The sequence below is a fragment of the Salmo salar genome, chromosome 15, assembly GCF_965601325.2.
Source record: "Salmo salar chromosome 15, fSalSal1, whole genome shotgun sequence".
Lineage (NCBI taxonomy): Eukaryota > Metazoa > Chordata > Actinopteri > Salmoniformes > Salmonidae > Salmo > Salmo salar.
In genome coordinates this window covers 107,563,739-107,580,722 of record NC_138305.1, presented here as the reverse complement: position 1 = coordinate 107,580,722, position 16,984 = coordinate 107,563,739, and the positions used below count along the sequence as shown (strand labels likewise).

Below are 16,984 nucleotides of genomic sequence, written 5' to 3'. Positions count from 1 at the left end.
TAGATGCCCTCAATCTCACACAAATTCTTAAAAGGAACCTACCAGGTACAACCCTAAATCCGTAAACATGGGCACCCTCTTAGATATCATCCTTACCAACTTGCCCTCTAAATAGACCTCTGCTGTCTTCAACCAGGATCTCACCGATCACTGCCTCATTGCTTGCCTGCGTGATGGGTCCGCGGTCAAACGACCACCCCTCATCACTGTCAAACGCTCCCTAAAACACTTCAGCGAGCAGGCCTTTCTAATCGACCTGGCCCGGGTATCCTGGCAGGATAATGACCTCATCCCGTCAGTTGAGGATGCCTGTTTGCTCTTCAAAAGTGTTTTCCTCGCCATCTTAAATAAGCATGCCCCATTCAAAAAATGAAGACCTAAGAACAAATATAGACCTTGGTTCACCCCAGGCTTGACTGCCCTTGACCAGCACAAAAACATCCTGTGGCGTTCTGCATTAGCATCGAATAGCCCCCGCGACATGCAACTTTTCAGGGAAGTCAGGAACCAATATACTCAGTCAGTTAGTTCAAACAGAAATTTGCATCCTGTAGCACTAATTCAAAAACGTTTTGGGACACTAAAGTCCATGGAAGATAAGAGCACCTCCTCCCAGCTGCCCACTGCACTGACGCAAGGAAACACTGTCACCACCAATAAATCTACGATAATCGATCATTTCAATAAGCATTTTTCTATGGCTGGCCATGCTTTCCACCTGGCTACCCCTACCCCGGCCAACATCTCAGCACCCCCTGCAGAAACTTGCTCAAGCCCCCCCTGCTTCTCTTTCACCCAAATCCAGACAGCTGATGATCTGAAAGAGCTGCAAAATCTGTATCCCTACAAATCAGCTGGGCTAGACAATCTGGACCCTCTCTTTCTAAAATGATTCGCCGAAATTGTTGCAACCCCTATTACTAGCCTATTCAACCACTCTTTCGTATCGTCTGAGATCCACAAAGATTGGAAAGCTGCCGCGGTCATCCCCCTCTTCAAAGGGGGAGACACTTTAGACCCAAACTGTTATAGACCTACATCCATCCTGCCCTGCATTTCTAAAATCTTCGAAAGCTAAGTTAACAAAACAGATCACCGACCATTTCAAATCCCACCGTACCTTCTCCACTATGGAATCTGGTTTCCGAGCTGGTCATGGGTGCACCTCAGCCACGCTCAAGGTCCTAAACGATATAACAGCCATTGATAAGAGACAATACTGTGCAGCTGTATTTCTCAAGTGACTGCCGACTCTTTTCTCTGTATATATATCAATGATGTTGCTCTTGGTGCTGGTGATTCTCTGATCCACCTCCACGCAGACGACACCATTCTGTATACATCTGGCCCTTCTTTGGACACCGAGTTAACTTCTTTGGGCTAGGGGGTAGTATTTTGACGTCTGAATGAAAAAACATGCCCAAAGTAAACTGCCTGCTACTCAGGCCCAGAAGCTAGGATATGCATATAATTTGTAGATTTGGATAGAAAACTCTAAAGTTTCTAAAACTGTTAAAATGATGTCTGTGAGTATAACAGAACTTATTTGGCAGGCGAAACCCAGAGGACAAACCATCCAGGACCTTTTTGAGGTGACAGTGTTTTCAATGGGATTTCTATGTGTATTTAGATTTATAAGGCACTTGCTTGCAGTTCCTATCGCTTCCACTGGATGTCAACAGTCTTTATAAATTGGTTGATGTTTTTCTTTAGAGAAATGAAGAAGTACGGCAGTTCAGAACGAGGGTCCAGCCGAGTGCTCTAAAATGTTTTGATGCGCGCTCCAGGTCACGCGCTTCACTTTGTTTTTATCTGGTATTGAACACCGTTTATCCCGTCTTAAATTTTATCGATTATTTACGTAAAAAAATACCTAAAGTTGTATTAGGAAAGTTGTTTCAAATGTTTGGACAGCGTTTACAGGTAACTTATGAGATATTTTGTAGTCATGCTGGGCGAGTTGGAACGGTGTTTTTCTGAATCAAACGCGCCAAATAAATGGACATTTTGGAGATATAACAACAGAATTAATCAAACAAAAGGACCATTTGTGATGTTTATGGGACATATTGGAGTGCCAACAGAAGAAGTTCTTCAAAAAGGTAAGGCATGAATTAAATCGTTATTTCTGACTTTTGTGTTGCGCCTGGCGGGTTGAAATCTGATTTTCATGTGTTGGTATGCTGGGCGCTGTCCTAAGATAATCGCATGGTTTGCTTTCGCCGTAAAGCCTTTTTGAAATCTGACACGGTGGATAGATTAATAAGAAGTTAAGCTTTAATTTGGTGTGTTGCACTTGTGAATGTATGAAAGTTAAATATTTGTAATATTTGTTTTGAATTTGGTGCTCTGCCATTTCACCGGATGTTGTCAAATCGATCCCGTTAACAGGATTTGAGCCCAAAGAAGTAAAAAAAACTCCAAATGAGCTTCAATGCCATACAACAGTCCTTCCGTGGCCTCCAACTGCTTTTAAAATGCTAGTAAAACTAAATGCATGCTCTTCAACCGATTGTTGCCCGCACCCACCCGCCCGACCAGCATCACTACTCTGGACGGTTCTGACTTGGAATATGTGGACAACTACAAATACCTAGGTGTCTGGTTAGACTGTAAACTCTCCTTCCAGACTCACATTAAGCATCTCCAATCCAAAATTAAATCTAGAAATCGGCTTCCTATTTCGCAAAGGATCCTTCACTCACGCTGCCAAACATACCCTTGTAAAACTGACTATCCTACTGATCCTTGACTTTGGCGATGTCATTTACAAAATAGCCCCCAACACTCTACTCAGCAAACTGGATGTAGTCTATCACAGTGCCATCTGTTTTGTCACCAAAGCCCCATATACTACCCACCACTGCGACCTGTATGCTCTCATTAGCTGGCCCTCACTACATATTCGTTGCCAAACCCACTGGCTCCAGGTCATCTATAAGTCTTTGCTAGGTAAAGCCCCACCTTATCTCAGCTCACTGGTCACCATAGCAACATCCACCCGTAGTACGCGCTCCAGCAGGTATATTTCACTGGTCATCCCCAAAGCCAACACTTCCTTTGGCCGCCTTTCCTTCCAGTTCTCTGCTGCCAATGACTGGAACGAATTGCAAAAAAATATTTTAAAAAAATCACTGAAGCCTTATATCTCCCTCTCTAACTTTAAGCATCAGCTGTCAGAGCAGCTTACAGATCACTGTACCTGTACACAGCCAATCTGTAAATAGCGCACCCAACTACCTCATCACCATATTGTTATTTATCCTCTTGCTTTTTTGCACCCCAGTATCTCTACTTGCACATCATCATCTGCACATCTATCACTCCAGTGTTAATGCTAAATTGTAATTATTCCACCTCTATGGCCTACTTATTGCCTTACCTCCCTACTCTTCTACATTTGCACACACTGTACATAGATTTATCTATTGTGTTATTGACTGTACGTTTGTTGATATGTAACTCTGTGTCATTGTTTTTGTCACACTGCTTTGCTTTATCTTGGCCAGGTCACGATTGTAAATGAGAACTTGTTCTCAACTGGCCTACCTGGTTAAATAAAGGTGAAATAAAAGAAAAAACATATATTAAAAATATTATGTTTTTATTTTTACTAATTTCTACATTGTAGAATAATAGTGAAACCATCAAAACTAGGAAACATATGGAATCATGTAGTAACCAAAGAAGTTTTAAAGATTGTTCAAAGTAGCCACCCTTTGCCTTGATGACAGCTTTGCACACACTTTGATTCTCTCAACCAGCTTCATGAAGTAGTCACATGGAATCCATATCAGTTAACAGGTGTGCCTTGTTAAAAGTTAATTTGTGGAATTTCTTTCTTAAAGTGTTTGAGCCAATCAGTTGTGCTGTGACAAGGTAGGGGTGGTATACAGAAGATAGGGCTATTTGGTAATATACCAAGTCCATATTATGGCAAGAACAGTTAAAATAAGCACAGAGAAACGACAGTCCATATTACTTTAAGACATGAAGGTCAGTCAATGCGGAAAATTTCAAGAACTTTGAAAGTTTCTTCAAGTGCAGTCACAAAAACCATCAACTACTGATAGAACTGGCACTCATGAGGACTGCCACAGGAAAGGAAGACCCAGAGTTACCTCTGCTGCAGAGGATAAGTTCATTAGAGTTACCAGCCTCAAAAATTGCATCTCAAATAAATGCTTCAGAGTTCAAGTAACAGACACATTTCAACATCAACTGTTCAGAGGAGACCGCGTGAATCAGGCCTTCATGATCGAATTTCTTCAAAGAAACCACCACTTAAAGGACACCAATAATAAGAAGAGACTTGCTTGGGCCAAGAAACACAACCAATGGACTTTAGACCAGTGGAAATCTGTCCTTTGGTCTGATGAGTCCAAATTTGAGATTTTTGGTTCCAACGGTCTTTGTGAGACACAGAGTACGTAAACGGATGATCTCTGCATGTGTGGTTCCCACTGTGAAGCATGGAGGAGGTGGTGTGATGGTGGGGGTGCTTTGCTGGTGACACTGTCAGTGATTTATTTAGAATTCAAGGCACACTTAACCAGCATGGCTACCAAAGCATTCTGCAGCGATACGCCATCCCATCTGGTTTGCGCTTAGTGGAACAACCCTTTGTTTTTCAACAGGACAATGACCCAACACACCTCCAGGCTGTGTAAGGGCTATTTGACCAAGAAGGAGTATGATGGAGTGATGCATGAGTTGGACCGCAGAGTGAAGAAAAAGAAGCCAACAAGTTCTCAGCATATGTGGGAACTCCTTCAAGACTGTTGGAAAAGCATTCCAGATGAAGCTTGTTGAGAGAATGCCAAGAGTGTGCAAAGCGGTTATCAAATATATTTTGATTTGTTTAACACTTTTTTGGTTACTACATGATTCCATGTGTTATTTCATAGTTTATGTCTCCACTATTATTTCACAATGTAGAAAATCTTAAAAATAAAGAAAAACCCTTGAATGAGTATGTGTCCAAACTGTTGACAGGTACTGTACATCCAGACAACTGTGGGAAGCATTGGGTAAGTGTTTCACAAGGATACTCGACACCTTGTAGAGTCCATGCCCCGACCAATTGAAGCTGTTCTTAGGGCAAAAGGGGGTGCAACTCAATATTACACTGAACAAAAATATAAACACAACATGTAAAGTGCTGGTCCCGTGTTTCATGAGCTGAAATAAAAGATCACAGAAATGTTCCATATGCACAAAACCTTATTTCTCAAAAATGTGTTTACATTCCTGTTAGTTCACGTTTCTCCTATGCCAAGATAATCATCCACCTGACAGGTGATTAAACAGCATGCTCATTACACAGGTGCACCTTGTGCTGGGGACAATAAAAGGCCACTCTAAAATGTGCAGTTTTGTTACAAAACACAATGCCACAAATGTCTCAAGTTGAGGGAGCAATTTGAATGCTGACTACAGGAATGTCCACTAGAGTTGTTGCCAGAGAATTTTATGTTTATTTTTCTACCATAAGCTGCCTCTAATGTCGTTTAAGAGAATTTGGCAGTACGTCCAACCGGCCTCACAACCACAGACCACGTGTAACCACACCAGCCGAGGACCTCCACATCCAGTTTCTTCACCTTCGGGATCGTCTGAAACCAGCCACCTGTACAGCTGATGAAACTGTGGGTTTGCACAACTGAATCATTTCTGCACAAACTGTCAGAAACAGTCTCAGGGAAGCTCATCTGCATGCTCGTCGTCCTCACCAGGGCTTAACCGACTTCAGTGGGCAAATGCTCACCTTTGATGGCCACTGGCATGCAATAGAAGTGTGCTCTTCATGGATGAATCTGGGTTTCAACTGTACCGGGCAGATGGCAGACAGCATGTATGGTGTCGTGTGGGCGAACGGTTTGCTAATGTGCCCCACACCATGAGTGCCCCATGGTGGTGGTGGGGTTATGATATGGGCAGGCATAAGCTACGAACAACAAACACAATTGAATTTTATCGATGGCAATTTGAATGCACAGATATACAGTGACAAGATCCTGAAGACCATTGTCGTGCCATTCATCCACCGTCATCACCTCATGTTTCAGCATGATAATACACAACCCCAATTCCTGGAAGCTGAAAATGTCACAGTTCTTCCATGGCCTGCATACTCACCAGATATGTGAAGAGTGGGGCAACATTCCACAGGCCACAATCAACAGCATGATCAACTCTATGTGAAGTAGATGTGTCATGCTGCATGAGGCTAATGGTGGTAACACCAGATACTGACTGGTTTTCTGATCCACACCACTACCTTTTTTTTCTTTAACAGTTATCTGTGACAAACAGAAGCATATCTGTATTCCCAGTCATGTGAAATCCATAGATTACGCCTAATGAATGTATTTACATTTACTGATTTCCTTATATGAACTGTAACTCAGTAAAATCTTTGAAATTGTTGCCTGTTGTGTTTATATTTATATTTTTGTTCAGTGTAGGAAGGTGTTCCTAATGTTTTGAAAACTCAGCGCACAAACGTTTAAGAGATACATTTTAAAACTCAATTCTATTGAGAAACGAATGAACTAAAGTTTTTGTTTATGTAAATATCTTAAAATGTAGAGATTTTAAAGTTTGTTGATATTTATATTTTTGTTCAGTGTAGGAAGGTGTTCCTAATGTTTTCAAAACCTAATGTTTTGAAAACTAAGAGATAGAATTTTATGTTTTAACATTTCTATTGAGAAACTAATGAATACGTTTTTGTTTATGTAAATATCTTAAAATGTAGAGATTTTAAGGTTTGTGTCATTAGATTTGGGGTGGGATTTAAGGGGTAAAAAAAAAAATGGGGTCCCAATAAATTCTGGCGGGGAAAAAAAAATGGGGTCCCCGCTGAAAACGTTTGAATACCACTGCATTAGATGGTTGTCTAAGATATTAAATAATAAAGTCATAAACAAAATATATACACTCAGTGGCGAGTATATTAGGTACACTCATCCAGTAACAGGTCGGACCCCCCTTTGCCTCCAGAACAGCATGGAAACGTTGCTCAATGTGTATCAAGGGACCTCTCGTGTGCCAGGAAAACATTCCTCACACCATTACACCAACAGCCTGTACCTCCGACACGAGACAGGATAGGGCCACGGACTCATGCTGTTTATGCCAAATCCTGTCATCAGCATGACACAACAGGAACTGGGATTCGTCAAACAAGGCAATGTTTTTCCACTCCTTAATTGTCCAGTGTTTGTGATCGTGTACCCACTGGAACTTCTTCTTCTTCTTGTTTCTAGCTGATAGGAGTGGAACCCGGTGTGGTCGTCTGCTGTAACAGCCCATCCGTGACGAGGACCAACGAGTTGTGTGTTCCAAGATGCCATTCTGCACACCACTGTGGTACTGCGCCGTTATTTGTCTGTTTGTGGCCCGCCTGTTAGCTTGAACGATTCTTGCCATTCTCCTTCGACCGCTCATCAACGAGCTGTTTTCACCCACAGGACTGCTGCTGACTGGATGTTTTTTTTGTTTGTTGCACCATTCATGGTAAACCCTAGACACTGTCGTGCATGAAGAGCCCAGGAGGCCGGATATTTCTAAAATACTGGCACCGACGATCATACCACGCTCAAAGACGCTTAGGTCACTAGTTTTGCCCATTCTAACATTCAATCGAACAGTAACTGAATGCCTCGATGCCCGTCTGCCTGCTTTATATACAGTTGAAGTCGGAAGTTTACATACAGCTTAGCCAAAATACATTTAAACTCAGTTTTTCACAATTCCTGACATTTAATCTAAATAAAACTTCCCTTTCTTAGGTCAGTTAGGATCACCACTTTATTTTAAGAATGTGAAATGTCAGAATAATAGTAAAGAAAATTATTTCAGCTTTTATTTCTTTCATCACATTCCCAGGGGGTCAGAAGTTTACATACACTAAATTAGTATTTGGTAGCATTGCCTTACAATTGTTTAACTTGGGTCAAACGTTTTGGGTAGCCTTCCACAAGCTTCCCACAATAAGTTGGGTGAATTTTGGCCCATTCCTCCTGACAGAGCTGGTGTAACTGAGTCAGGTTTGTAGGCCTCCTTACTCGCACATGCTTTTTAAGTTCTGCCCACAAATGTTCTATAGGATTGCGGTCAGGGCTTTGTGATGGCCACTCCAATACCTTGACTTTGGTGTCCTTAAGCCATTTTGCCACAACTTTGGAAGTATGCTTATGGTCATTGTCCATTTGGAAGACCCATTTGCGACCAAGCTTTAACTTCCTGACTGATGTCTTGAGATGTTGCTTCAATATATCCACATAATTTTCCTCCTCATGATGCCATCTATTTTGTGAAGTGCACCAGTCCCTCCTGCAGTAAAACACCCCCACAACATGATGCTGCCACCCCGGTGCTTCACGGTTGGGATGGTGTTCTTCGGCTTGCAAGTCTCCTCCTTCCTGAGCGGTATGACGGCTGCGTGGTCCCATGGTGTTTATACTTGGGTACTATTGTTTGTACAGATGAACGTGGTACCTTCAGGCATTTGGAAATTGCTCCCAAGGATGAACCAGACTTGTGGAGGTCTACAATTTTTTTCCTGAGGTCTTGGCTGATTTCTTTTGATTTTCCCAGGATGTTAAGCAAAGAGGCAGGGAGTTTGAAGGTAGGCCTTGAAATACATCCACAGGTACACCTCCAATTGACTCAAATTATGTTAATTAGCCTAACAGAAGCTTCTAAAGCCATGACATCATTTTCAGGAATTTTCCAAGTTGTTTAAAGGCACAGTCAACTTAGTGTATGCAAACTTCTGACCCACTGGAATTGTGATACAGTGAATTATAAGTGAAATAATCTGTCTGTAAACAATTGTTGGAAAAATTACTCGTGTCATGCACAAAGTAGATGTCCTAACCAACTTACCAAAACTATAGTTTGTTAACAACAAATTTGTGAAGTGGGTGAAAAACGAGTTTTAATGACTACAACCTAAGTGTATGTAAACTTCCGACTTCAACTGTAGCAAGACACGGCCACATGACTCACAGTCTTGTCTCTAGGAGCGATCCATTTTCATGAACGGGGTGGTGTACCTAATAAACTGGCCACAGTGTATATATATATACACACACACACACACACACACACACACACACACACACACACACCTGAAATATTTTATTTAAGCAAAGTAAAGCAAATAAATTATGGTTAATAAGCTACTGTCATGGGGCTCTTTATTCTATGTGGATAGAGACAATGGAATGTTTTCAATGTATTCCCAACTGATTGTTAGCAATATTTGGCTTTGGGATTTCAATCAAAAAGCTCAAAAATATTTTCAAGGTCATATTTCATAACGCCCATCTAGTAAAATAAAACGTGATCATTAAAAAATAAAATAATAATAAAATAAAATCGACCTCAAAAAGCACTAATCACTGCAACATTCTACCCATGAAAACATAATGAATAGAACAGGCTTGGAACCTCTCATCACCATCTCATTCTAGTTCTGTGCTGCTTCCATCAAAGAGAGGGAGCATTTCATAGAATGCAGTTAGGACTGCAAAGTGCTCACATTGTGAAGTGGTTGAACTTACTTCATCTGCTTCACTATTGTACTTTTCCCAGACTCCCCAGCACCTGCAAAGAAAAAGAGACATCAATTACATGAGAAGTAGGCCTACATTTGTTAACCTATAACAGTTTGTTCTCTCTCACTCACTCTCAGCCCCCTCCTGTACTCCCTGTTCACCTATGACTGCGTGGCCAAGCATGCCTCCAACTCAATCATCAAGTTTGCAGACGACCCAACAGTAGTAGGCTTGATTACCAACAATGATGAGACAGCCTACATGGAGGAGGTGAGGGCTCTGGGAGTGTGGTGCCTGGAAAACAACCTCTCACTCAACGTCAACAAAAGGAAATGATCGTGGACTTCTGGAAACAGCAGAGGGTGTACCCCCCATTCTACATCGACGGGATCGCAGTCGAGAAGGTGGAAAGCTTCAAGTTCCTTAGCGTACACATCACTGACAAACTGAAATGGACCACCCACAGAGACAGTGTGGTGAAGAAAGCGCAACAGAGCCTCTTCAACCTCAGGAGCTAAAGAAATTTGTCTTGTCACCTGAAACCCTCAAACTTTTACAGATGCACAATTGAAAGCATCCTGTCGGGCTGCATCACCGCCGGGTACGGCAACTGCACAGCCCGCAAGGCTGTCCAGAGGGTGGAGCTGTCTGCCCAACGCATTACCAGGGGCAAACTACCCACCCTCCAGGACACCTACAGCACCCGATGTCACAGGAAGGCCAAAAAGATCATCAAGGACATCAACCACCCGAGCCACTGCCTGTTCACCCTGCTATCAACCAGAAGGAGAGGTCAGTACAGGTGCAGCAAAGCTGGGACCGAGAGACTGAAAAACAGCTTCTATCTTAAGGCCATCAGACTGTTAATTAAACAGCCATCACTAGCACATTAGAGGCTGCTGCCTTAAGGCGTAGACTAGAAATCACTGGCCACTTTAAGGAATGGAACATTAGTCACTTTAATAAAGTTTACAATTCTGGCATTAGTCATCGCAAACTCAGCAAAAAAAGAAACGTCCCTTTTCAGGACCCTGTCTTTCAAAGATAATTCGTAAAAATCCAAATAACTTCACAGATCTTCATTGTAAAGGGTTTAAACACTTTCTAATGCTTGTTTAATTAACCATAAACAATTAATGAACATGCACCTTTGGAACGGTCGTTAAGGCACTAACAGCTTACAGACGGTAGGCAATTAAGGTCACAGTTATGAGAAATTAAGACACTAAAGAGGCCTTTCTACGGACTCTGAAAAACACCAAAAGAAAGATGCCCAGGGTCCCTGCTCATCTGCGTGAACATGCCTTAGGCATGTTGCAAGGAGGCATGAGGACTGCAGATGTGGCCAGGGCAATAAATTGCAATGTACATACTGTGAGACGCCTAAGACAGCGCTACAGGAAGACAGGACGGACAACTGATCGTCCTCGCAGTGGCAGACCATGTGTAACAACACCTGCACAGGATCGGTACATCCGAACATCACACCTGCGGGACAGGTACAGGATGGCAACAACAACTACCCGAGTTACACCAGGAATGCACAATCCCTCCATCAGTGCTCAGACTCTCCGCAATAGGCTGAGAGAGGCTGGACTGAGGGCTTGTAGGCCTGTTGTAAAAAAGGTCCTCACCGGCAACAACGTTGCCTATGGGCACAAACCCACCGTGACTGGACAAGACAAGTCTGTCAAAAAGTGCTCTTCACTGACAAGTCGCGGTTTTGTCTCACCAGGGGTGATGGTCGGAATCGTGTTCATCGTCGAAGGAATGAGCGTGACACCGAGGCCTGTACTCTGGAGCGGGATCGATTTGGAGGTGGAGGGTCCGTCATGGTCTGGGGCGGTGTGTCACAGCGTCATTGGACTAAGGTTGTTGTCATTGCAGGCAATCGCAACGCTGTGCGTTACAGGGAAGACATCCTCCTCCCTCATGTGGTACCCTTCCTGCAGGCTCATCCTGACATGACCCTCCAGCATGACAATGCCACCAGCCATACTGCTCGTTCTGTGCGTGATTTCCTGCAAGACAGGAATGTCAGTGTTCTGCCATGGCCAGCGAAGAGCCCGGATCTCGATCCCATTGAGCACGTCTGGGACCTGTTGGATCGGAGGGTGAGGGCTAGGGCCATTCCCCCCAGAAATGTCCGGGAACTTGCAGGTGCCTTGGTGGAAGAGTGGGGTAACATCTCACAGCAAGAACTGACAAATCTGGTGCAGTCCATGAGGAGGAGATGCACTGCAGTACTTAATGCAGCTGGTGGCCACACCAGATACTGACTGTTATTTTGATTTTGACACCCCCCCCCCCCCCCCCCCCTTTTTACAGGGACACATTATTCCATTTCTGTTAGTCACATGTCTGTGGAACTTAGTTGTTGAATCTTGTTATGTTCATACAAATATTTACACATGTTAAGTTTGCTGAAAATAAACGCAGTTGACAGTGAGAGGACGTTTCTTTTTTTGCTGAGTTTGTATATACTGTATTCTATAATATTATACTCTATCTTAGTCCGTTCCACTCTGACATCGCTCGTCCATATATGTATATAGTCTTAATTCATTCCTACTTAGATTTGTGTGTTTTGGGTTTAGGGCTGCAAAGGATCGGAAACTTTCCAGTAAATTTCAGGAATTTCTCTGGAAATTCAAGCGCAAGAATTTTGGGAATCTTGCTTAAATTCATCAAAAAGTTAGCATATAACCGTGAACCTTTTTCTGGGATACACATAAGGCAACTCTAGGTCTTGTGGCATATTTTGGTTAAACTATCCCCAATTCAATGGAATTGCAACCCTCTGCATGCGCAGTGCATTCTGCCATCACATGTACAGCTGATTCTCAAGATCTTGCACACTAATGAGATGCTATTGAGCCCACACTACTACACTGTCTGAGCCAAGGACTACATGCTTTCTGGTAAGTTTTGATTACAATACTGGGTGGGGTGAATATATTTTATATGACATACATGATTTTTTGTTAATTAGTAAATAGTAGCCTACATCAAAGTGTGTTTAAATCATTTTTAACTTTTAAACAATTTCTGCTAGTTAGTTTTTGCTACCATGTGGGGTTTAATTTGCTTGAGACTGCTGAGTGTTAATTCAGCCGTTTCCATCGCTGTTTCATTTTAAAACATTTACCTTACAAAGGAGTTGCATAATCTAACTACTTAACTATTTATCTGTACATGGAATTGTATTTTTATTTATTTTTTTACAAATGTTTTCTAATCTTTACAGGAAAATGGCACGGGCACTATCTGATGTGTGGAGACATTTCACTGCAGCTAATGTAGAAGGAAAAGCTGTGGACATTTGCAAAAACTGTGCCAAATCATGTGAAGAATGCAACAAAGATGCAGAGTCATCTGGCCAAGTGCATAAAGTTCCCTCAGCGCTCACAACAAGCAACCTCTGACAAATGTCCCTCTACTTCTATTTGAGGTGAAAATTATGAATCAGACATCTTATCAATAGCAACAGCTCATGGTCCTCCTGGAATCAGAAGGTTTTTTTTACTCATGAATGTCTTGCCTGAGCTGCGTATGCAACTGGTTCACCTCGGATGCTTACAGGCAATGGGTATTTGGAAGAGATTTCTGAATGTTCTTCGCCCAGCATACACCCCTCCAACCAGACATGCTTTATCTACTCATTTGCTGGATGCAGAGTTCAGAGTTCAAGTGAAGGTCAAGCAAATCATAGAGAAAGCAGACTGTATTGCAATCATCCCTGATTGGTGGTCGATTTATTTGTGGGCAAGGAATAATTAACTACATCATCTCCACCCCTCAACCAGTATTCTACAAGAGCACAGACACAAGGGACAACAGACACACTGGTCTCTACACTGCAGATGAGCTGAAGGCAGACATGCCTTAGCAGCCTGAAACTCCTGAAACCTATAGCAGTAGCCATTGCACGGATTGAGGGAGACAATGCCATCCTGTCTAATGTTCAGACTCTGCTTGCAGATGTAAGAGAATAAATCCGTACTGCCCTGCCCACTTCACTGTTGTTCCAAGCAGAGGAAACTGCAGTTCTGAAATACATCAAAAAGCGTGAAGACTTCTGCCTGAAGCCCATACACGCCGCAGCGTTGGACCCCAAGTATGCTGGCAAGAGCATCCTGTCTGGTGCAGAGATCAACAAGGCCTATGGTGTCGTCACTACCGTCTCTCACCATCTTGGCAGTGTGGCAAAGTACACTTCCAAGCAAGGGCTTTGGGATGGAGATGCAATATGGCAGTCGTGCCAACATATCTCATCAGCCACCTGGTGGAAGGGACTTTGTGGATCTGAGGCTCTTTCCCCTGTTGCCTCCATCATCCTCCAAATCCCACCAACATCAGCCACCTCAGAGCACAACTGGTCCTTGTTTGGGAACACACACCAAAGCACGCAACAGGCTGACCAATACAAAAGGTTTAAAAATTGGTGGCCATCCGGGCAAATTTGAGACTTTTTGAGCCAAACAAAGAGCTATCCTCACAAGGTTGGAAAGTGACAGTGAAGATGAATCCTCATAGTCTGATGTTCAAGAGGTGGACATTGAGGAGGTCCAGGGAGAAGACATGGAAGCCTGTGAGGAAGACAACAAAAGCTTTAGTTTCTAGACTATCATTTTACAGACGTTGAAAACAATTTTGGGAGATGCGATGGATCATTGGGGATCATTTAATATTCCCTTTTTGTTGTTCAGTGAAATAATCCCATGTGAAGAGTTAACTCATTTAATTAAAGTTCAATTCGTAACTAAAATGTTTTTTTATTTATTTCTATTGCAAGGATTTAATAATTTGTAATTATGTCTACTTATGATAAGGTCAAATGTTTATGTTTCTGTCTCCATATGATATGGTAAATATATCCAATGCTAAAAACATCTACATTTAAATGGTATTAATATTAATTTGCATATATTTCCATAAAAATTCCCATATATTCCCGTTAATTCCCATATATTCCCACGGAAAGTTTCCACCTCTTAAATATTCCCCAAAGTGTGCAACTCTGGGTATATGTTGTGTAATTTGTTAGATATTACTGCACTGTCGGAGCTAGAAGCACAAGCATTTCACTACAACCACAATAACATCTGCTAATCATGTGTATGTGACCAATACAACTTGATTTGATTTTTGGCATGGCAAACATATGTTAACATTGCCAAAGCAAGTGAAGTAGATAAACAAAAGTGAACTAAACAATAAAAATGAACGTTAAACATTACACTCACAAAAGTTCCAAAATAATAAAGTCATTTCAAATGTCATATGTGCAAATAGTTAAAGTACAAAAATAAATAAAGAAATATGGGTTGTATTTACAATGGTGTTTGTTCTTCACTGGTTGCCCTTTTTCTTGTGGCAACAGGTCACAAATCTTGCTGCTGTGATGGCACACTGTGGTATTTCACCCAGTAGATGTGGGAGTTTATCAAAATTGGGTTTGTTTTCGAATTCTTTGTGGATCTGTGTAATCTGAGGGAAATATGTGTCTCTAATATGGTCATACATTTGGCAGGAGGTTAGGAAGTGCAGCTCAGTTTCCACCTCATGTCTCTCGCTCTCTCTGACAGGAGCATGGTGTGTCTCTCTGATGGGAGCGTGCTGTCTGTCTCTCTCCCTCTCTGATGGGAGCGTGCTGTCTGTCTGTCTCCCTCTCTGATAGGAACGTGTGTCTCCCTCTCTGATTGGAGCGTGCTGTGTGTCTATTTTAAGACTTCTGAAGGGAGATTAAATACAGATGAAAGATGATGATGCTGTCATCAACATATCTGGGTGCTCTGTGCATGGAGATCCTACTAAAATGACATTCTAATTCTTAATCATATGGTTCTGCACAGCCATGGTGATGGGAGGAGGGAGGGAGGGTCTTGTGAAGCACAGCCATGGTGATGGTGATGGGAGGAGGGAGGGAGGGTCTTGTGAAGCACAGCCATGGTGATGGGAGGAGGGAGGGAGGGTCTTGTGAAGCACAGCCATGGTGATGGTGATGGGAGGAGGGAGGGAGGGTCTTGTGAAGCACAGCCATGGTGATGGGAGGGTCTTGTGAAGGACAGCCAATGAGCTCAATGTGATGATGTTTTAGCATAGTCAAACTTTTTACTGACAGAAATAGTCCAAGAATAATTTGTTTAAATCTATGTTTTCATATCTGGACACTGAGCTGGAGTTTATATGACAAAGAAATGTATATAAAACAACAGCAAGATGGTGAAATCTCTTTTAGCAGCCGTTTTGTGTTAAAACAGAATGAGGGTGTGTATCACCTAGCAGAGATACGGATGGTGTATTTGATGCCACCAGCTGGGCAGAGATATGTGCTTATAGAAGAATGCTCATAGACAGGACTATAGTATGATGCAGCCTGGGATGTGAGAGTGCAGTAAAGTTGCCAGGCACTAAGGGAAAGGTTGGGTAGTGTCAGTTAGATATCAACGGGGCCATCCCTTAAAAGAGGAGCCAGAAGAATAGCCTTTCTGTGCACTAGGGCAGGGACCATACCAGTATCTCAACAAGGAAATAAAACACAGAGATGGTTTAACTTCTTTAGGAATACAACCCTAATGTTGGAAACAAACCATCATTATGTTGTCATTCAGCAGAGTCATGTATTTATTTTCCAAGCTATAAGCAATGTTTAACATACAGAAGGATTTTAAAAAGGACCATAGAGTTTGATCTGCTTTGTGATTGAATTAGTAATTTTTTTAAAGTATAAATACATGGTAATACTGGTATCATCCTGGCCCTACAGTATAATATGAATGGCCTAATGAATACCACTTCACTGAGGTAGTACAGGACTTAACACTGTACATGTGAGTATTATTTTAACCTTTATTTAAACTAGGCAAGTCAGTTAAGAACAAATTCTTATTTACAATGACGGCCTACCAAAAGGAAAAAGACCTATTGACGGGGGCCTGGGATTAAAAATAAAAATGGATTAAATAAAAATATAGGACAAAACACACATCAGGACAAGAAAAACAACATTAGTGGAGTACTCCAATATTTTATCCCTTCCATGGACAACAGTAAAATATCTAGCCAACAATATTATTTATGAAAGGAAATGTTTTGTTTTTTTCCCCATTCATTGCCACACAAGAGACAATCCCAGATTATCATGTTGTACTGTATGGGCGTTACAGAGTACAGAGGACACAAAAACAACTCAACCATATTATTGAAGGGCTGTTTGAAATGTAAACAAACCCTGATACAGGAAACATACAGTAGCCTATATTGACATGAGGATTAGCTGTCCGAGTCCACTACTGTAGAACTAACTATATTGACACGAGGATTAGCTGTCCGAGTCCACTACTGTAGAACTAACTATATTAGCATTAGGATTAGCTGTCCGAGTCCACTACTGTGGAACTAACTATATTAAC

The 16,984-nt window shown here is 42.1% G+C and overlaps 1 protein-coding gene across 2 annotated transcripts in view; it reads right to left on the bottom strand.

Annotated features, from left to right (window-relative positions):
• Positions 1–16,984, bottom strand: part of LOC106572859 (guanine nucleotide-binding protein G(i) subunit alpha-3) — an 81,024-nt gene that overhangs the window by 51,274 nt on the left and 12,766 nt on the right. For both annotated transcript variants that reach the window (XM_045696457.2, XM_014147400.3), the window contains exon 2: positions 9,576–9,618. In XM_045696457.2, coding sequence (XP_045552413.1) covers positions 9,576–9,618 — 43 coding nt within the window. The remainder of the gene's footprint in view (positions 1–9,575; positions 9,619–16,984) is intronic.